The 22,051-nt window shown below is 43.5% G+C and overlaps 1 protein-coding gene across 1 annotated transcript; it reads right to left on the bottom strand.

Moving 5' to 3' along the window:
• Positions 1-9,468: 9,468 nt before the first annotated feature.
• NDUFS6 (NADH:ubiquinone oxidoreductase subunit S6) lies at positions 9,469-17,460 on the bottom strand (the record flags this gene model as incomplete). The annotated part of the gene is made up of 4 exons (XM_083749729.1): positions 9,469-9,588; positions 10,811-10,933; positions 12,954-13,007; positions 17,257-17,460. The coding sequence occupies 4 exons, from the start codon at positions 17,458-17,460 to the stop codon at positions 9,520-9,522; spliced, it is 450 nt and encodes a 149-aa protein (XP_083605855.1). The 3' UTR covers positions 9,469-9,519.
• Positions 17,461-22,051: the final 4,591 nt, after the last annotated feature.

Raw genomic sequence — 22,051 nt, 5'->3', positions numbered from 1 at the left:
GTGAGCACTCATTCCTTAAGAATGGAGAGGTTGGATCTTCTTGCAGTCCATGGGACTCTCAAGAGTCTCCTCCAGCATCATAATTCAAAAGCATCAATTCTGCGGCGATCAGCCTTCTTTATGGTCCAGCTCTCACTTCCATACATCACTACTGGGAAAACCATAGCTTTTACTATACGGACCTTTGTTGGCAAGGTGATGTCTCTACTTTTTAAGATGCTGTCTAGGTTTGTCATTGCTCTACTCCCAAGAAGCAGGCGTCTTTTAATTACGTGGCTGCTGTCACCATCTACAGTGATCATGGAGCCCAAGAAAGTAAAATCTCTCACTGCCTCCATTTCTTCCCCTTCTATTTGCCAGGAGGTGATGGGACCAGTGGCCATGATCTTCGTTTTTTGATGTTGTCAGACATATTAATTCTAAATATAAAATCTGTGCTGCATTTCGTGAAACCCAGAGAAAATCTCTTTGCCAATGTCATTGATACATTGCTGAATCTCTAGTGAATCTGGATTACTTTGTTGCCTAAGGATGTTTTAATCATCAGTTAAGTGCTAAAAATAAAGTTTCACACAGCTTCCTAACTTGAGAAGCTACATTTCTCAGGGGAGGGGAGAGGGGAATCCATATTTCATATGATTAATAAAATACACAACCATGAAAATTACAAGCAAGCAAACTCAGTTGAGAATAAGTTTGCTAAGACCCATTTTAGGGTTACATCTGTCCTGGAGCCACAGCTCAGGGAGCAGAGAACTCAGTGTTGTCGGCAATCTCTCATGTGACATGACAATTTTAAAATCTCATCAACTCGACAAAAATTAAATTGCTCAAAAAGTGTCTGTCACTCCCTTTTTTAATTTTACAGGGTTTCTAAGTGGGTGGCGAGGGGGAGAGAATATGAGTCAATGGAATGTAATTAGTTTAAACCTTATCGTTTCTTATAATGGCACAAAAAATATGAAATTGTAAATCTAACCATGTCTAATAAATTAGTACTGTTACACTGAGATTAGCCTCTCAGGAATCAAACTCAGTTTAGCATGACTAAAGAGGTCCTATCAAATATGAATGCTCTAGCTATCTGTCATCACTTGAGTCCGTCATCTTTGGGAAGTTGCTCATCGCACCAAAGTTATGAACTTAATTGCTCAAGATGATATGTCCATTGTGCTTGTAGTCATGGACATCTAAGTGTACCAGACAGCAATCACATTGCTTTATCATAGGTTCACAGTAGCTTTGAGGGGGGGGGGGGACCACTTCCTCAACAGAAAAGTTCTTTGCTTGGTTAGTTCCACCATGTAAAGTTTTTGAGAGGTTCAATCACTTGCACTCCAGAGGCATCCTACCCTAGCTGCAGTTTTCTTGGTGGAAGTAATTTATTCCACCACGAGAACTCTCTCATCTGCTCAAACATGCTATTCCTGGGAGGTTGCACAATGGTTTATGCTAGATGTCATCTGCCAACATTTCCCCCGTGAAATCTCTTTCTTATCCCACATGCCACCCCCTTTTTCACTTCCCTTCTTCTACAAGCTTGTTAGCAGGAGTGCAAAACTGCCATCTCCCAATAGCCACCGGTGCCCAAATTATGGTGCCAAGCAATCCACGTAGGTGTTTGAAGAATCCATGATTAATGCAGCTCTCCCTCTGCGTGTGTCTCTCCGCTCCTCCACGTCGTCTTACTCCATTTAAGCACTACTGCTTAATATACAGTGCTCAAGTTGGAAATGTGGTAGCATCGCAGGCAAAGGCCCAGTGCTTCTCCAGTGAGGAATGGTTGTTTGGGGTGGGTGCACCACCGAGAAAAGGATCCCTCTTCTCACTGGCGAGCTCAGATCTTCTACTCTGCTTACAATCTGGTCAAAATGCTCAGGGTACCAAGGTACCAACATCTCAGGTAGACCCCTTGCCAATTTGGGCAGGGGAGTGGGGAGAGGAGTTAAGCACCTGACCTATTGCAGATGAAGCTGAGCGTGCCCATCCCCTCCAAGCAACAGGGCCACAGCTTACCAGGCAAAAACATTCTTACCAATGCAAACCTTTGGACCTGTTTTTTTGTGGATGGGGTGGTCTGTTTATATATCTTATTTGTGTTTTTAGGCTGTTTTTATTGTTAATTTTTTTCAAGGCACTTTGAGTTCATTTGGGGGGGAAGAAACTAAGAAATAGAAGAAGAGGAGGAGGAGGAGGAGGAGATGAAGAAGAGGAGGAGGTGGAGATGATGATGATCAAGAAGAAGAGGAAGAAGAAGAGGAGGAGGAGATGAAGATGAAGAAGAAGAAGAGGAGATGATGATGATGAAGAAGAAGAAGAAGAGGAGGAGGAGGAAGAAGAAGAAGAAGAAGAGGAGGAGGAGGAGGAGGAGGAGAGGAAGAAGAAGATGTGGTGGTGGAGGAGGAGGAGATGAAGAAGAGGAGGAGATGATGATGATGAAGAAGAAGACGAAGAAGAGGAAGAAGAGGAGGAAGAAGAGGAGGAGGAGGAGAGGTGGTGGTGGAGGAGGAGGAGATGAAGAAGAGGAGATGATGATGAAGGAGGAGGAAGAAGAGGAGGAGGAGGAGGAGGAGGAGGAGGAGATGATGAAGATGAAGAAGAAGAAGAAGAAGAAGAAGAAGAAGAAGAAGAAGAAGAGGAAGAAGAGGAGGAGGAGGAGAAATCTTTATTTGAAATAAAGGGAAGCTGGACATATATACTACATCTCATACAACTCTGCTGAATTTTAAAGACTTTCCAGTGGTTGATGCCCCCATGTTAATTACCAAAAGATGAAAGCATTGCTTGAATTTTCTATCTCAAGCTCCATATAGCAGGAGTGCCTAACCTTCTGACGTTGTCGGACTGGAGCTTCTATAATCCCATTTCCTGATCACTGGCTGGAGCTGATGGGAGATTGACTCAAACACCTGCAGGGCCACAGGTTAGCCACGCCTGCCACAATGACTTCCATCAGCCCTGCACAAGTCAGTCTACACTCAATGCGCTTGTGAAAAGACAGTTTCGAAGGCTCCTAAACTAATGGCATCAGGCCACTTCCGAGTTCTCTGGAATGTTAAAATAAATTGTATTTTGAACTTAGAATAATGTGATGTGCTACTAACATAAATGTATAGTTTGGTCATTTCAAGTTAGGAATGTTAAGGATAAGAGCACTTACGTTTATAACTTGGCAAGTGAAGTCAAACTTGGCAAGATTATTTGCCAGGCTCATCTTCTAGCATGAAGTTGTCTCTTCTGGAGCGTAAGTGGTACATGAGATTACCAGGATTGGCAATTTCCATAGTGCTGTACTTGCATTTGGAGTCATGGTGTCCAATGACTTTATGCCCTGCCCCCCCAGTCAATGAAAAGCCACACAGATGTAAATAAACAACAACAACAACAATTTATTATTTGTACCCCGCCCATCTGGATGGGTTTCCCCAGCCACTCTGGGCGGCTTCCAACAAAGATTAAAATACAATAAAACATCAGACATTAAAAACTTCCCTAAACAGGTCTGCCTGCAGATGTCTTCTAAATGTCAGGTAGTTGTTCTTCTCTTTGACATCTGGTGGGAGGGCATTCCACAGGGCGGGTGCCACTACCGAGAAGGCCCTCTGCCTGGTTCCCTGTAACTTGGCTTCTCGCAGTGAGGGAACCACCAGAAGGCCCTCGATGCTGGACCACAGTGTCCAGGCTGAACAATGCGGGTGGAGACACTCCTTCAGGTATACAGGACCGAGGCAGTTTAGGGCCTTAAAGGTCAGGACCAACACTTTGAATTGTGCTCAGAAACGTACTGGGAGCCAATACAGATCTCTCAGGACCAGTGTTATGTGGTCCTGGCGGCCGCTCCCAGTCACCAGTCTAGCTGCCGCATTCTGGATTAGTAGTAGTTTCTAGGTCACCTTCAAAGGTAGCCCCATGTAGAGCGCATTGCAGTAGTCCAAGCGGGAGATAACTAGAGCATGCACCACTCTGGCAAGACAGTCCGTGGCCAGGTAGGGTCTCAGCCTGCATACCAGATGGAGCTGGTAGACAGCTGCCCTCGACACATAATTAATCTGCACCTCCATGGACAGCTGAGTCCAAAATGACTCCCAGGCTGCACACCTCATCTTTCAGGGGCACAGTTACCCCATTCAGGACCAGGGAGTCCTCCATACCAGCCCACTCCCTGTCCCCCAAGAACAGTACTTCTGTCTTGCCAGGATTCAACCTCAATCCATTAGCTGCCATCCATCCTCCAACCACCTCCACAAGTAGAATTGTGATTGTACAACTAAAGCTGTGCTGCAATTGTGGCAGGTGACCATTCAGTTGTTTTTAGAACTAGGGTGCCCTCTAGGAGAGAGATAAGCAGTGGCAGAACTAGCCATTTCCCACTTGTCAGAGTTGAGCAATAATTCCTGTAGAGAGGGAGAAAAATCAGGAAAGGAGTTCCCTTTGGGACCCATTATGAGATACGTTTCCCTAGTGATTTGCTTCAGGGAATTAAAAAAACACACACACAAACCCTCCACTGACCAGAGATCTCCTCTAAAGGCTTTACTACTATGAAAACCTAATACTGAGATTATCATGAAGCTAGTTGATTTTTGGGGTGCAGGGGCTGCTAGGGGATAGTACATCTGGTGGGGGACACATGATGCTCCTTCTGAGGTAGGTTCTGTCAGAGCTTCCGTATGACCGAGCTTTAATGGCTCTCCTCCTCTTCGTATCTTCAGAATCCATCAACCTCTGTTCCGGCTGTGATTAACGACCTAAGACTTTAATGAGGCTTGAGGCACGCTCCCATTACGGAGAGTACCCAAACAGCAGCAGAAGAGCCAGAAATGTGTGCTACATTGTTACATTTATTTCTAACTAAGCAGGACAGAAAAGAATATGCATCTGCTCTCTGTGAGAGACAGAGAAACAACAGGAACAGGAAACCAGTAACATCAACATCTGTCTCCCATGAGACTTCCAACAATCTGGAATGTCAACAGAGTCTTGTGACTCCAAAAACTGCACAGTGGCATAACAGAAACCTAACAGTTTCTCCACCTTTGGGCTCGACCCTGCACTCAGCTCTCAGCTGTGGCTCCTAGAAGCTATCAGAACGCAACAGCAACCACACCATGGCTTTGACTGGCTGACTAAACCAGGTGATGGTAGCCAATGGGTCTCAAACCCTTAGTGAGTTAGGGACTTCCTCTGTTCGCAGAGACAGGTTCTGGCAGATTGAGAGGACAAGACTAACAGAGGATCCAACATTCAAGAAGAGAGTTTCCGAACGTGCTGTGGAGGGACATGAGGGGCAGATGGGGCTCATCAACCTGGAGAGGAAGCCCATCTAGGAGAACCAAACTGTGATCCTAAAACTCTGCTGCCTTGTGGGATATCTTTGGGAGAAGGAAAGGCTAAGTAGACCCTACACAAATCTGGAGTGGAGTCCCTAAGATGGTTGGATGGCCAACTTGGATGTGTGCCACTTTCCAGCAACTCCTGCCATCAAGCAAACATATTGCTCTGCTTTCCTTTGGGCCACATCAGCGAGGCCAAGAGAGGGGTCTCGTTGTCTGGGCAGCTCAGGACCTCCACACACATTGCCCAAGCTTGCATCCCAGGATCACTTAAGTGCTGTTTGACTTCACCTTTGGAGGCGCACTCCATTGCTGACAAGAAGATTGATTTAATATATAGACAGTACACTGTTCATCTTTTCCTTTCCTAAGCCAGCTTTGAAGCGAGTGAAAAGAAGGCACAGTGAAATTGTCTGTGTTGGCAAATAAAGTCCCTACTCTTTTGTGCTGTGGCACAAAACTGTAGTCGCTGTGACAAAGTTGCATTAAACACAATGGAACTGGAGTTAGTCTAAGGTTACCAGATGTCCCCGTTTCCTGGGGACAGTCCCCGGATTTACAAATCAGTCCCCATACAAAATCCATTGAAATTGAAAAGTGTCCCGACTCATTGAAAAATATCTGGTAACCTTAAGTTAGTTCTTTGCAAAGGCCATGTATATAGATGGCTCTGCCTAAATAATCATTGTAACTCGCTTCTACCACTGCATTGAATGAGACTTAGCCATAGTTAACCTTAATGGTGGCAAGCATCTCATCTGTAATTCATCCGCCATAGAACGGCCTGAAAACTGTCATTTGCTAATTAAAAGACGCCCTTAATAGTTACCTGTCTCGAGTTGGAAATGTCCTACTTGTGGAAAACCAACAAGCTTAATGATGCAGGTGCCACTCCTGGCTAAGAAATGCATAAACAGCTTGCTACAGAATTATTAGCATCAACCTTCCTATGAACAGAACCGCTTTCATTCAGTCCTGAGCCAATGTTTGTGTCAAAAGTCTGCATACTGAGAATGAAACCTATCAGGACCTTCGCACTGAACAGATAAGCAAATGTCTTGAGAGGTTTTTTGAGCATTTCCCCCAAGAACTGTGCAAATGCCCCCAAAGCCAGTTTGCCTAAGGTGCTGGAAAACCGGGTGGTGGGCTACTTCAGGTATGGCACAGTTCTCCAAAGCTGCAAAACACCTGCCCTTGGGGGCTTTGTACAGAACGTAAGGGAGGGAAAGATATTTCAAGGGAGCCCATAGAAAGCATACTGAAAATGGAGGGTTTTTCCAGTAAGAGCAAAAGCCAGTTAAATAGCTTGACTTAGCTGTATTTCGCATCAGAATCTAGTGGATGAGAGATGATGTTTGTTTTTAAAATGCGCAGTTTTAAAAAATTGGTCCTTCGCTATCTGAGGCTTTAAAAATCACAGCCAGCACTCAGAATTGATGCCAGAAACAAACTGCTAACCGCTATAGATGTAAAGGTAAAGTGACCCCTGACCATTAGGTCCAGTCGTGGCCGACTCTGGGGTTGCGGTGCTCATCTCGCTTTACTGGCCGAGGGAGCCGGCGTACAGCTTCCGGTCATCTGGCGAACCACAGCAGTGCACGGAAACGCCGTTTACCTTCCCACCGGAGCGGTACCTATTTATCTACTTGCACTCTGATGTGCTTTCGAACTGCTAGGTTGGCAGGAGCAGGGACCGAGCAACGGGAGCTCACCTCGTTGCGGGGATTCGAACCGCCAACCTTCTGATCAGCAAGTCCTAGGCTCTGTGGTTTAACCCACAGCACCACCCGCGTCCTTCCATTATAGATGATGCAATATCAAAATGATATGTTCCAATTGTTAACACCCTGCCAACCCCATTTTGGACAAACCAAAGTTTCCAAAAAATTATTTAAAAGGCAGCCTCATACATTATAATCGAATGACAAAACATGCACAAGGTAAGGCATCGGTGTAAAATCTGCTCCAAGCTTTGTAGACTCTGTTTTTAAAGCAGAGACTGGATGGCTATTTGTCATGGATGCTGAGAGATTCCTGCATTGCAGGGGGTTGGGCCAGATAACCCTCAATGTCCCTTCCAGCTCTACAATTCTAGGTGGTCACTAGAGACAACTGGTTCCCCTTATTCACAACTCTATCACAACTAGCATCACTTACCCTTATGTTGGCTAAGTGAAGAGCCCTCAGTTTACACAAACACATTTTCTTGTTTATAGTCAGAGGCTACCAGAGTCCAGGCTTTTAGCTGAACTTGCCTATTCCGCATTCTTTCTCACTACGTATTTTTTGGTAACATAATACAGTGGTACCTCGGGTTACATATGCTTCACGTTACAGACTCTGCTAACCCAGAAATAGTACCTTGGGTTAAGAACTTTGCTTCAGGATGAGAACAGAAATGGTGCAGCAGCGGCGCGACGGCAGGAGGCCCCATTAGCTAAAGTGGTGCTTCAGGTTAAGAACAAACCCCCAGAATGAATTAAGTACTTAACCTGAGGTACCACTGTATATCAACTTTGAGCACTGAAGCATCTAAATGTAATGCAGCATGCATGTACAGGACACAAATCTACAGTTCCAAGTTTAAATACAGGTTCACTACGCATGATCCCAAGAGGCAGAAGAAATATGTAAGGCACACCCTAGTATATTATCCCCCCTGAGCACTAAGCTGTTAACAGTGAAACTTGGTATGTATATTGCCAATATGTTTGTAACAAGGGAAGGACTATTCAGAACACACTGCGATGCAAAATCTGAACTGAGGACCTTATTGCGATTTACTAATCGTACTAAGATGGAGGAATTTACTCCCAAGTGTTGCGTTGCTGGGGGAATTCCCTTCCCACTAACGATGGTACTTCTCTCGTTTATACAAAGCCAGCTCCACCCACCCACCCACAAATACAGCAAGAAGCTAAACTGATCATTGGTTGCTGTGTGACTCCATGTATCATTCCTAGATTGCAGATGCTGTAACAATGCAACTGAAATAGTAAGATTTTGGATCGGTGTGGTAAGATTAAGATAAAATTCTTATTTCTGTTATATTGTAGAGAGTGGCAAGGGCTAATCAAGAATGCTGTAAAGTACTCTAAAAAATCTAATTCTATAAAATATTTAAAATCCCCTATGCCTCAAACAAGCAGAGAGCAGCAGAGAATGGACAATAACTGTTTGCAACAACTCTTCTAGAGGAAGGTTGTGACCAATATCTTCCAAAGTTACCAATATGGCAACACTGCTTTTTAAAAATATTTGTATACTATACTCATTAGTACAATGGTTTTCAAATTGTGTTCCTATACACCAAAAGAACATTAATAGTTATTCAATAAGACGGTAAACAGATCTCCTGAAAAAAGAGCCATAGGGGATTGTTGTTTATATGCTAAGCCTGACTGGGTGTCTTAAGAAAACTGTGTGTGAACCTATAATGTACCCCAGAATCCTCTATGCCCTGAAGGATTTCTGTGGCAGATGAGTAAGAGTTCATCGGTGCCCAAGTCGACAGGAAAGGGCTGTGTGTAGGTTGGAAATTTAAAGCAGACCTTAACTAGTTTACATTCAAACCGCTAGGGGCATCACAAGACGAACAAAAGCTTAAGAATCTGGAATATGCCATTTACAGCACAATCCTAATCATGTTTGTTCAGAAGTCCAACTGAATGGGGCTTAAGTAAATGGGTTAGGATTGCAGCCTTAATGAACTTGTTCAGATGATAGCAGTGCTCTGTTAGGCCCTGTGGAAACATTTCAAATTCTAAGTGTTATGGATATCATCTTGTTTCTTTCTCTTCCCTTTCCCCAGGGGTCACCTCACCCCTGATAGACAGAAATTGTGTATCTGTGCATGCAAATACACATACTTTACTTTTCCGTGATGCCTGGGTAAAATTTGGATCCAGTAAAATTATCTTGCATTTATATAATTATACATGAACCCAACACCATCAAGCATGCTATGATTTTATGGTGGTTTTGATAGAACCCTTTGTTAAAAACATTATAAGGTATATATGCTATATGTAGAAAGCTGGGAAAGAACAAAGTATTTTGCAGTATAGTTGTGGGCATTCCATTCTAAGAATAACACTGGATTGTGTTTTTTTAAAAAAATATATCACTCACGACAGTCTTTTAAATATATATTTAATACTATAACATAGTATAATAAAGACAATTTTCAGTGATGGTGCTGCTGCTTAAACTGGAGTCCACAGTAGCCACATGTTCCCGTTTTTGTATCTTTGTCCTGCAAATGGGAAAATTGAGGGATGGGGTGGAATAAAATTATAATTTTACCTTAGTGCTGTAAATACAGTTCCACATAAAATAGCTCTAGTGCAAACATTTCTATTTAAAACAATTCTGTTCACATAGAATGCATGCAGTTCTACTCTAAAGGTTGGAATTCAGTTTAATCCTATTCATATTGATTCAAAAGTAAGCTTCTAAGTATGTACGGATGCATTTTACAAAATGGATTTCATGAGCAACTCACACATCATTTTAGTTACAAATCTTAATAGTTACTGTCCCTCTCTTCATAATTTGGTGCTTACAAATTCAACAAGTATCTGACTGCCAAGTGGGGATGGGTGGGTAAGATTATTCAAATCATCACAATGATGAATAAATACTCCTGAAAGTTTAGCTAGGGAAAGAATCCACCTTCATCTGAAATATACAGTTTTCTATGTGAGCTAAAATAATTTTGATTTTCCTCTACAAAGGGGCTGATATGACTGAGGCACAGCTATAACAATTGCCCATCTCAGCCCCCTCAACTATCAATTTCAAAATATTTTTATCTGTTTGCCCACACTTCCTTCTACCCATTTTGAAGAATGCAATTAAACCATAAAAACTGACAAAGGCTTCAGATTAGCAAAGCCTTTCCTTCTTCTATCTTAGGCAGCTAACAAGATATAAGCTATTAAAATGAAGCAATCTACTCAAGAATACATCTGAACTTACTGGCAAGCTGCTTTAATAAGCAATAATTAAAATGAAACAATCAGAAGAGAGATTGACATTAATGGTTGCTGCAACATGGAGAATGAACGAAAGACAGGAAAAGACAATCTTTAGAATACACACATGACTATACCTTGAAAATACCCATAAAAATTGCAACGGAGGGAATCATTAACACTTATCCCTTAAACGAGGCCCGCACAACTGGCGAGTCATAAAACTGAATGCAACCTATCAGCTCTTAATTGTGGACTGCCCTGGAGTAGGCAATTCTCAACGTTGCAGTTCGCAATAGGAAACAAGCAAAGTAGATATACCAAGAATCATTCTAGACTGCCACACAGCTGATGAGATACACTGGTCAGTTTCAGTTGTACACATAACTTCCAATAATAATAATAATAATAATAATAATAATAATAATAATAATAATAATAATAATAATAATAATGGAAAACAGTGGGTGGGATCACAAAGGAAAGGTTAGATTACATTACCAAGTTTATATACACTTTAGGGTGTCCCAGAGCTCCACCGCCACCATCGCAGGATATCACTCTGGTTTCAACTTCACTCACAGGCTGCTGAGCGATCAAATCGATTGCAAAGCTTTCATTCACCTATTATAGCGAAGCAAAGGTTTTCAGTGCCAGACAGCTCCAACTATACATTTGCTTTAGTGGCATGGGCACACAGGCTGCGGCTTTTGCTACCATAGGTTCTGTAAAGTCCTGTGTCTGAAACAGGGCAGAACTAATTGGCTGTCTCTTCTTCCTCATCGGTGTATTTATGGAGAGCTGAGAGTTCCTTTTTGAACCTTCTCCTCCTACCTGCCCTCATGAACATTTTGTGTAACTTTTTAGCCACAATCAGGGCTGCTGCACTATCAGCAGTGTGGTAAGATCCTGGCCACATCCTAGAAGTAATGATTAAGCCACAAGCTACTTGTTCCATTACGGTAAGCTGCTTTGCAAAGACTTGCCTTAAAAAGCAGAATATAAATAGGCAAATGAATAAATGCACACAACCAGATTCTGTACTTTAAAACAGATCTGAAATACAAACATAAACAGTGCCAAGACTGAATGGATCTAGTGCCTGCTGAAGATGAAAGTCCATTGTTCACGTCAACCACTGTATAGTGGAACCTTGGTTCTTGAATTTAATCTGTTCCGGAGGCTGTACGACTCATGAAACTGTTCGAAAACCAAGGCGCAGCTTCCGATTGGCTGCAGGAGCTTCCTGCACTCAAATGGAAGCTGCACCAGACATTCAGCTTCCGAAAAGCGTTTGCAAACCGAATCACTTACTTTCGGGTTTGCGGCGTTCGGGAGCCGATTTGTTTGGGAACCAAGGTACCACTGTATTACGGCTGCATCTAGCTCATTTGCTACAGAATCTTTTCCACCGTGGCAACAAATAAAAGGGTATGCTATTATTGTAACAGCCAGGTAAAGTCAAAAGCGTTAAAAGCAGTGACTAATGGGAGGCTGGCATTCTACTCAGTGCTCACTACATTTTTAAGGAAGTCACCTTAAAAAATGTTGAGCAGCTTTTAGATTCTGTTGCAGCAGAAACGATGTTTGCCCATTTGCACCTGATGCTCCACTCCCACTGTGGTCCACTGCCCCAAATCCCAGGCCTTTCCAACCCAGAGGCTTGTCAGAGGGCAGCAGTTGGGAAGAGGGCATGGGCAATTTCCCTTATGCAGGTGCAACACTAAACATTACCCTGTTTTCGTATACAGAATAGACCGCATTTAAACAGGTTGCCTAAAATACAAGAAACATGCAGCATTTAATGTAACTGCTTCACACATCAACATAACACAGCAGCTGTCTGGACCGTGGATCTTTGGCCACACTAATACTTCACATATAGCCAAGGAACCGTGCTTTAAAATGGGACACCTATGGGACAAATGTCACAAAGGTAAGAGTTTGTGGATTTTGTTTTGTTTTTTTAAAAAAGAACATCTTCAATGCTGCATTTAACTGGGCCTTAGTGCAGAAACGGGTGGCGCTGTGGGTTAAACCACAGAGCCTAGGACTTGCCAATCAGAAGGTCAGCGGTTCAAATCCCTGCGACAGGGTGAGCTTCCATTGCTCAGTCCCTGCTCCTGCCAACCTAGCAGTTCGAAAGCACATCAAAGTGCAAGTAGATAAATAGGTACCGCTCTGGCGGGAAGGTAAACGGCGTTTCTGTGCACTGCTCTGGTTTGCCAGAAGCAGCTTGGTCACGCTGGCCACATGACCCGGAAGCTGTCTACAGACAAACGCCGGCTCCCTTAGCCAATAAAGCGAGATGAGCGCCGCAACCCCAGAGTCGGTCACGACTGGACCTAATGGTCAGGGGTCCCTTTACCTTTTAGTGCAGACACTACAAGTTTCAAACACCCAAGCAACCTCAGGATGTTCTCCAAAGTTTCCAAGTAAGTTTCAACCCACTCCCACAACCAATAAAAGATTTTAGCTGAGGTATGTGACTTAAGTTCTATAAATCTATTTTAATTTGGTGGAAGTTGAAACAGTCCAAGCTGTTTACTGCATTGTTCTTTCACAGCTGAAGTCAATGAACATTGTGTCGGTAAATGTGTAAAAGCACAGAATCAAGGCAAACACTTCCTAACTTGAATTTTACCTCTTTCTGTCGACCAGAAAACCGAGCCCGCCTGTAGTCAGCTTCCTCAAAAACCTGAAATAAGATAGGAATATAATAAATACGTAAGGAGAAGACTGAAGAGTTCTAAACTCAAGGAATTTGCAGTGTGGTTGAAAAGGGATTAACAATAAGGAACATTTTGATGTTGCTGGTGACTGTGGGGAGTGTCTAACATTTGCTGGGAAATGAAATATATTCAATACTAGATAGGAGAGGTTCTTCACTTATTATTTTCTAAGGAATAATGAGCAACATCCAATGTTGAATGCAGTGGGATTTCCCCTCCTCTCAACAACCTCCTGTGTTCCCCCAAATCTGCTTCAGATGGAGATTTTGGGGGCGGGGCGAGGGAGGTTTAGAGGAGAAGGGAAATCCATTCTATCAATGGTGTCTGTTCCGCTGTTGGACAATGGATTTCATCCAATAGTGCTGGATTTGGAAGACTGTTTCAGCTGAATCAATTCTAGTTGATAATGAAAATTTCCATAAAATTAATTATCACTGGCAACTTCCTTCTCATAGATTAAGCCAAATTTACAGCTCAAAACAAGACTTTTTGTTGGCATTTCTCTGCATTGCCTAGAGCATTTTTCCAACTCGCCCACGGACGTTTATCATATCCTTTTGGCTTGCCTGCTTATTAGAGGATTTGGGAAGCTGATTGTTGGCACAAATGAAGAAAATACAGAGTACTGCTTATCCAATGATTCTAAAGTATTTTTTATGCTTTTTGAAGGCTCTAGTGTTAGTCCCAAAATTGGGGACCCTAATGAGAGCAAATGTGGGCATTTCAAGTTATTGGTAAAAGACTGATGCTTCTTTACTTTCTGATTCATAACATGGAGCATTGCTGTTATGTGAAATTAACATATTTCTTACAAAATTCTAATTATGAAAATACAAATAGCTGTGTGGAGAAATGGGGGGGGCACTTTAGAATGGGGGGGGGGAGCATGGTTTCATGTCCAGGAAGCCAGTGTTAGAAACTAAGATACAAAAGCTAGGTGCCAAATGGCTCCTTAAACCAAAGTTGCATTCTCCAAAACAGAATATCTAGTTGCCATTTTGGGGCAAGATGGCTCTAAAGTCTAATTTGTCAAATGATGAACTGACTGACTGATTACGAGTTAAACATATGACTAGTTCAGATGACTACCCTGAACTAGGTTAAGAACTTTGGGAACTTAAAAGAAAAGTCACTTTAACCAGGGACAGTCTCTCTATATATTGGCCTATTCTGATCTGTTTTTCTTAATGGTGACATGAACCATTTATAACGTAGGAATATTATTCACAACTGTGAGCAGGGCGATGGGGTAAGTGAAAACAAGCTACAACAACTACCTATAATGCTGTTCACTGCTCCTGCTCAGGCTGCACAGAAAAAGGATTTTGGTTCCTGAAATTCATTCTGATTGTGCAGATAAAATGTAACTGATAGAATTCTCTAGGATGTGGTAGTATGTGTGTGGAAACAGTTAAGATCCAATGATCCCCAGGCATGCACTTCCAGCTGGTGGAGTTGTCAGGACCCATCCTGGTTCCCAGAAATTTTCACTTGGTTGCTAGAGGCTGATAATTTCAAAACACCGGGGAAGGCTCCTAAACCCATTTGCTGATAGCCAAACACTCAGAAGTAATTTCCATTCAGTTCAACAGGGCTTACATCTTGGTAACAGAGCACAGCATGAGTTCAGTAGGGTTTCCTTGCTAGTAAATGTGCAATCACCTCCGTTTGACACCTCCAACCTTCTGAAGCCAGGCAGGTGGTGCCTGAAGAAAGGGCTTTCTTAGCTGCCGCATCCCATATTAGAATGCCCTCTTAAGGAAGAATTGCCTGGCACTAAATCTCATGTCTTGTCTTTTCATTTACCCAGCCAAATCGTCTTGCCCACTTATACGATAACATTAAAATGTATTTATTTTTAAATGCCAATTTTTCTACAGCTGTTTTACCTTTACTTGTTAGCCACCTAGAGAATATTGCAAACTGGAGTGGCATATAAGTCCTTGAACACCTAAATAAAAAAGGTTAAAGTACAACTGATGCGATCTAAACAATTTTTTTAAAAAAATAATAATTACAAAATCCTTCCAGTAGCACCTTAGAGACCAACTAAGTTACCGTATTTTTCGCCCTATAGGACACACTTTTTCCCCTCCAAAAATGAAGGGAAAATGTGTGTGCGTCCTATGGGGCGAATGCAGGCTTTCGCTGAAGTGTGCACCGACCCCTCTCGCTCTCCAGGCTTCAGGAAGCTCTGCGCAACCCTTGGGACTTTGCGCCGGTCTCCCAAGGGTTGCGCAGAGCTGCCTGCATTTCAAAGCCTTGGGCGTGCTGAAGAGCGCGCCCAGGGCTTCGCGCAGCTCTCCGCAAGCCTGGGGAGACAGGCGCAACTTCCCGCCGGGATCCCTAGGCTTGCAGATAGCAGCCTGTTCTGGAGGCTGTGGTCGGGGCAAGCTTGGGCTTCCCCCGCCCCAGCCCCATGCCTGGGGGGGGGGGAATATGTTTTTTTTCTTTATTCTCCCCCCCCCAAAAAAAAAACTAGGTGTGCCACATGGGGCAAAAAATACGGTAATTTAATCAAAGTTAAGCACCTCTGACTTCCCACTGGAAATGTTCAAGCATCTGCAAAGAAAAGGGAATCATGCCGGTCCATAATTAAAACTCTTAAATCCAGAGCTCAGCAAAGTGGATGCAAGCAACTGTGTTAATTTTAACACTGCGCAAAATGAGGCTTTCAAATGATTTAACACTTAAGGGCATGATCAAGATAGTTATAAACAAAATACATTTTATAAAATAGATACATCAGCAAATATAACAAAAACAAGAGAGGAAAGCCTAGGCCACAGGGGAAATTCATGCCATAAGCTCCTGCAGGAACCAACAACCTGATAGAGATAGAGAGAGAGAGAGAGAGAGAGAGAGAGAGAGAGAGAGAAAGAAAGAAGCCTTTTTTGGCTTCTGTATCTTTTATTTTATTTGTTATTATTAATTAAATTTACATACTGCTCACTGCCCAAAGGTCTCAAGGCAGTTTACAGAATAAAAAATACAAAATGAAAACACAAAACACCTATCAAAAAGTCAAAATGAAACAAAATCCCAATGACCCCTGCCCACAAACACAGTTAAAATGCCAGATTGTTCAAGCTCTGGTTGAAAAGGAATGCTTTCTCCTGCAATGAAGGCGCCAGGTGAGCTTCTCTGGGGAGAGCATCCCGCATGCTGGGAGCCACTACAGAAAAGGCTCTTTTTGTTTGGGGAGAGGCAGCCCTTGAAGTATTGCGTTTCCTGAGCCACTTAAGGACTTTTATAGGTCAAAATCAGGACTACTTCTTGTTTTGATGCTGTGAACCTCCCTGAGGCCTTCGGATGAAGGGCAGTATACCATTTACAGTGGTGCCTCGCAAGACGAAATTAATTCGTTCTGCGAGTTTCTTCGTCTTGCGGATTTTTCGTCTTGCGAAGCACGGATGCACCCTGGTATTAACGGTTTTAAGAAAACGGAAACAAACTCGCAAGACATCTCGTCTTGCCAAGCAAGCCCATAGGGAAAATCGTCTTGCGAAGCAACTCAAAAAACGAAAAACCCTTTCGTCTTGCGCGTTTTTCGTCTTGCGAGGCATTCGTCTTGCGAGGTACCACTGTACACCAGATAGGCAGGGTATAAATAAATTATTATTATTATACGCAAAACCAACGAATACTTAAAATAAATAAAAGCTTATTTTAAAGTTAGTAATAGGGGCACATTTCGCCCTTTTAAAAAATTGTTACGTTCATGATATCTTTGAGAGCAATGAAAATAGTAAATCTCCAAATTGCTGAATGATTAGTTGTTTGAATTTTTAAAGATTATATAAACAGATAAATAAATCAAAACTATAATATATTTAACCACCCGCCCTCCCACCAGATGTAAAAAGAGAAAAACAACTACCAGACTTTTAGAAGACATTTGAAGGCAGCCCTGTTTAGGGAAGCTTTTAATGTTTGATGGAGTACTGAATTTTAATATTTTGTTGGAAGCCGCCCAGAGTGGCTGGGGATATATAATAATAATAATAATAATAATAATAATAATAATAATAATAATAAATTATTATTATTATTATTATTATTATTATTAAATAATTAAGTTTATTCTAAGCCTCTTTGGAATGAGAAGGCAGGGACTGGGGGCTTATAAACGCTGCTGCTGTACCAGCAGAGCACCCACTGCAAGGGAGTCGAGTGGAGCCTCCAGGCTCAGAGGCACTCTATCTGAACACTCACCTGTCCCGTGTGCGTCACTTTCTCGCCGGTCGGGGACGTCCCCGCGCCGTAGCTTCTCCCAAAGGCGGGTCGCAGGGAGGGGAGAGCCGCGACGCCCCTCGCCAAAGCCAAGCCCGCCCGGGACGCTCCTCCCAAGGACACAGACAGACCCGCCATTTCGGCGACGCCCCTCCTCCTCCTCCGCCTCACGCACAGAGCGCGCATTGCGCACGCGCGGCGCCCGGCGAAGCCAAAGCCACGCCCCCCGGAGGCTCGCGAGCGTCTGACGTAACACCCCTGCGCGAGGCGGAGGGAAACGTAAGGACGTAAAAAAGGGGGCGGGGAGAGAAGGAGTCACGTGCGCCTTCGTCATTTTCGTCCTCTTCCCGGAAGGTCAGAGGCCGGCGGCGTCGCTCTTCGTCCGGTACGTAGTGCGGACCGTCTCCGCCCCCGGGTAAAGGGTTCTTGGATGGCAGGGTGGAGTGTTAGCTTTTCGGAGAATGAAGCTTTAATATCTTTTTTTACCCGGCCTGACTGAAAGCGGAGGCTCCGGTTCGCGCATGCGCTGTGGGCTTCCAAGGACCTGAAGGAGAAAGGGAGCTCTGCGCGTGCGCGGCAGGTGCGCGGGGAGGGAGGCTGCGCATGCGCGGGAAGGGGCTTGTTTACTCCCGCGCAGTGAAGTCCAGCCAGTTTGGACTCCCAAGTGGTTGCTGGGTCGCCCTTTTTCCAAGGTAGATGCAAAGCGACGAGTGAGGTTTGCAGCTCTTACCCTGTGCGTTTTGTGTAGGGGAGGAAGAACCTTTGGCTCCATTTCCTCCCACTTTGAGGATGCACAGCGTTGCTGCAATGCTACCTGCAGTGGGGTCAAGGTTGGTGGTTCGAGCCCACCCAGGGACGGCTGCGGGCAGGATTCCTGAATTGCAGAGGGTTGGACAAGACCACCCCTGGAGGGTCCCTTCCAACTCTACTATTCTACGATATGTAATCCTATTTACGTTTAATAATAATAATATTTTTTATTTATATCCTGCCCTCCCCAGCCAAGACCGGGCTCAGGGTGGCTAACAACCAATAATAAAACAAGTTGATTAAAATACAATTTTAAAAAAGATTAAAATACAACATTAAAACTTTAGGATGCAGCCTCTTCACAGGAGGAGAAAGGAAAAAGAAAGAGGGGGAGGGAATCAAACTGATTCTAAGCCAAAGGCCAGGCGGAACAACTCTGTCTTACAGGCCCTGTGGAAAGAAATCAGATCCCTCAGGGCCCTGGTCTCATGAGACAGAGCGTTCCATCAGGCCAGAGCCAGTGTTGAGAAGGCCCTGGCTCTAGTTGAGGCTAATCTAACTTCCTTAGGGCCCGGGACCTCTAGGGTGTTGCTATATATGGACCTTAAGGTCCTTTCTTCAAAAGTAAACCACATTGAGACTTTACTTCCAGGCAAGAGTGCAAAGGACTTTGTGTGCTGGATTGCATCCTATAGTTGATGGATGTGTTGTTGAGGTTTTAATTCCTCCCTTCTTTTCCTAAGCTTGGGCACAATGGCCTCCTTGCTTTTGCGGAATGTGATGGCTGCTTCGGTGACTTCTGCCAGGTTCCTGAGCTGCAGCACAGCCTCTCGCTTATTCTCCTCCTGGCTGGTGGGACGCTCAAAGACTGCCAGCCCGTTGCAGACCTTACCTGCCGCCAGACCATGTCATGTGGATCTGCTGCCCTTTCTCACCAGTTGCCCGCCCCTCAGCTTGCAGCCAGTCGCTGGCATAAAGTGCAAGGGAGTCCTCAGAAAGCGTTGCAAGGACTGTTTCATTGTCCGCAGGCGCGGCCATTTGTATGTGTACTGTAAAACGCATCCGAGGCACAAGCAGAGAAAGTTGTAAGACTACTAGCGGATAGAAGAAATTTGTGAGCACAAATCTTCACTGGTCACCGAAGAGGACATTTCTGATTATCCTGCATACAAGAAACATTGTCTTTTATAGGAAACCTGGTCCGGTTGTAAGCCATGGCGGTTTTAAGCCAACCAGCTTTGATGAATAAAATCACTTAAAGTGTTGCTTACTTCAAAAACTGTTTCAAAATTATAATATAATTATAATTAAACTGTGTCAAAGATTTCTTGAACAACAAACTATAAAGTAGTCAGCATCCTATACTGAAGTTAAGTGATGCTTATTTCAAGAATTCAGTACATCCTAACAAAGGTCACAAATCAGAAAGCTAAGAGAGTATTCACTTGGTTTTTTTTTTAATCTACCCCATCACAATCAGCCATGGCAGGATTATAATCTCACGTTCTGCTTTCTGATTCTCTTTTTAAAATAATGTATCTGTGGTTAGAACAGGGATGACAGCAGACCACACTGTCAGTCTGGGCGTTTACTTTAAATTGTGGCCATGGGCTCAGCCGGTGACAGTAAGTAAACCAGCCATAATACTGGCAGGTGTCACAAATGCCCAAGAGTCAGAGCTACCAGTCTGTTTCATTTACCTTTCCCCCATATCTGAGTGCATGTCTCCTCAGAATTAATCTCCATTATATCTATGTATTTTCTGCTCTATAAGACACACTAGACAACAAGACGCACCTAGTTTTTGGAGGAGGAAAACAAGAAAACAAATATTCTGGATCTCAGAAGCCAGAGCAGCAAGAGGGATCGCTGCACAGTGAAAGCAGCAATCCCTCTTGCTGTTCTGGATTCTGGGATAGCTGCGCAGCCTGCATTTGCTCCATAAGACGCACACACATTTCCCCTTACTTTTTAGGAGGGGAAAAGTGAGTCTTATAGAGCAAAAAATACGGTACTTAGAATTATTTTCCATTATGTTTAATTAGGCTTCAGGAAGTGTGTACAGGATTACAACCTCAGTTGTTTTTGACACCTAATGGTCTAAAAAGGGAACAGTTCTCTGGAACTGTGTCAAAGACTTTAGTGTCTGGAGTCTGTTCTTGTCATAAGCAACCAAGATTGTGGCAATCAGCAACTTGATCTGATTTATATAAAGTCAAGCTAGATCTTGTATCTCTTGACTACTTTAACCTGGCTATTCTGCTTCATGTGGGTGAAAGTTAACATTGCTCTATAAATGCGATGAGGCTGATACACAGACAAATATCTAGCAAGGTACAATATATCATAAGATTATTATTTTTTTTGTAATGACCTATTGAAAGGCCTCTAAATACATGTTGAGATTGGACAAATAACTTCTATGATGCTTCAACTTGTAATCCCTGTTGGAAGTATTTGTTTCATTGTGTAGTAAAGGTGGTCACTTTTAAAGCGGCACTCTAGGTTTTTATTTTCCCATCAGCCAGCATGCTCAGTGGTCAGGAGTAATGGCGCTTGTAATTCAACAAGGGATAGTGGGAAGCACAAGTTTTCCAGGTAACAGAGTATTTACAGTGGATATAAGGCACCATGGAGACGACCACAACCCTGGATTTCTTGCAGCCGGGGACACCACTGTGAACATGGTTAGCATTCCAAGCCCAAGTTGCTCTGGGAGAAGGGAGTTTTCTGGGTGCCTCAAAGCCATGAGTGCCCTGGAAAACCACACACCAAGGGTAATTAGTGCCAGGAAAGGAGCAGAGGCCCCTCATCAGTATCTCAAATGCAATATTCCAACCACCAAGTAAATTGAAAGGTATGGTTCAATGATTCATAGGCATGCTGGTATTGGAAGAGGCATTCTGAGTTCACTGTACTCCTGATATCCCTGGGAGTCTCTGAAATCTGGGACTATGACCAGTGGGTGGGGGAGAGGAGAGAATAATTCTCTGGGGTTTTGTGTGTGTAAAAAACAGCTTGAGACAAAGTCTGGAACGGAAACTGTCCAAAACTATTTTAGCTTTCAGTTTTGCAGCTAGTGCTTTAAAAACGGTAATGTAAATTATTATACAGTGGTACCTCGGGTTACAGACACTTCAGGTTACAGATGCTTCAGGTTACAGACTCTGCTAACCCAGAAACAGCACCTCAGGTTAAGAACTTTACCTCAGGATGAGAACAGAAATCGCACGATGGCCGCAGCGGGAAGCCCCATTAGCCAAAGTGGTACCTCAGGTTAAGAACAGTTTCAGGTTAAGAACGGACCTCCAGAACAAATTAAGTTCTTAACCTGAGGTGCCACTGTAATGTTATGTATTGCTTGAAACTTGAAACAAATAGATAGTCTTTCTTGGCCTGTGTAGTATAATTATGCAGAAACGCAGATAAAATAGGTGGTTAGGAAAGAAAGAAAGCTTCCCCCCCCCTTCCAACTTTCTGCCCTTCAACAGGTGGATATGTAACTAGGTCAACTGAAAGAATCTTGCAGCTTATGTATATTAATGAGTATAAGGCTTAGACTGCAGCAGAGTGCATAAGAAACACCGCTCTAGTTGCTGAAGTAAGGACAATGTCTTTTTAATAATGACAGGTGAGGGGAAAATCTGTCTGAACCTTACTGCTTGGGGAGCTCTGTCTGACTGGATCAGCGGGGGATACACTGAGGTTAGCTAACTGACAGATGACGTCTTTCTAGACACCTGGCCCCAGCCATTGCTATGCATTGCAAAGTGTTTAGTTCCTTCCCTTTGTTTAGCATGTTAAAATCAAGCAGGGCTAGAAAGATAATTTCTAGGGTGGGAATGCATGCCTTTTGCACAATGCTTTTTAGATGCATGTAGAAGTAGTCTTGTTGCTCAATGATGGAAAATACAATTGCTCCAACATGGATGTGCATCCGATGGCTGGGCTCAGGTTGTAGTCAGAAGACAAATGGTGCAAAACCTTACTAAAGCTACCCAAGTCTACATCTGATCAGTGCTAGCAG

Source organism: Podarcis gaigeae (genome assembly GCF_964106915.1).
Source record: "Podarcis gaigeae genome assembly, chromosome: 7".
Taxonomy (NCBI): domain Eukaryota; kingdom Metazoa; phylum Chordata; class Lepidosauria; order Squamata; family Lacertidae; genus Podarcis; species Podarcis gaigeae.
The sequence above is the reverse complement of the archived record's forward strand: the minus strand, read 5'-3'. Positions and strand labels throughout refer to the sequence as shown.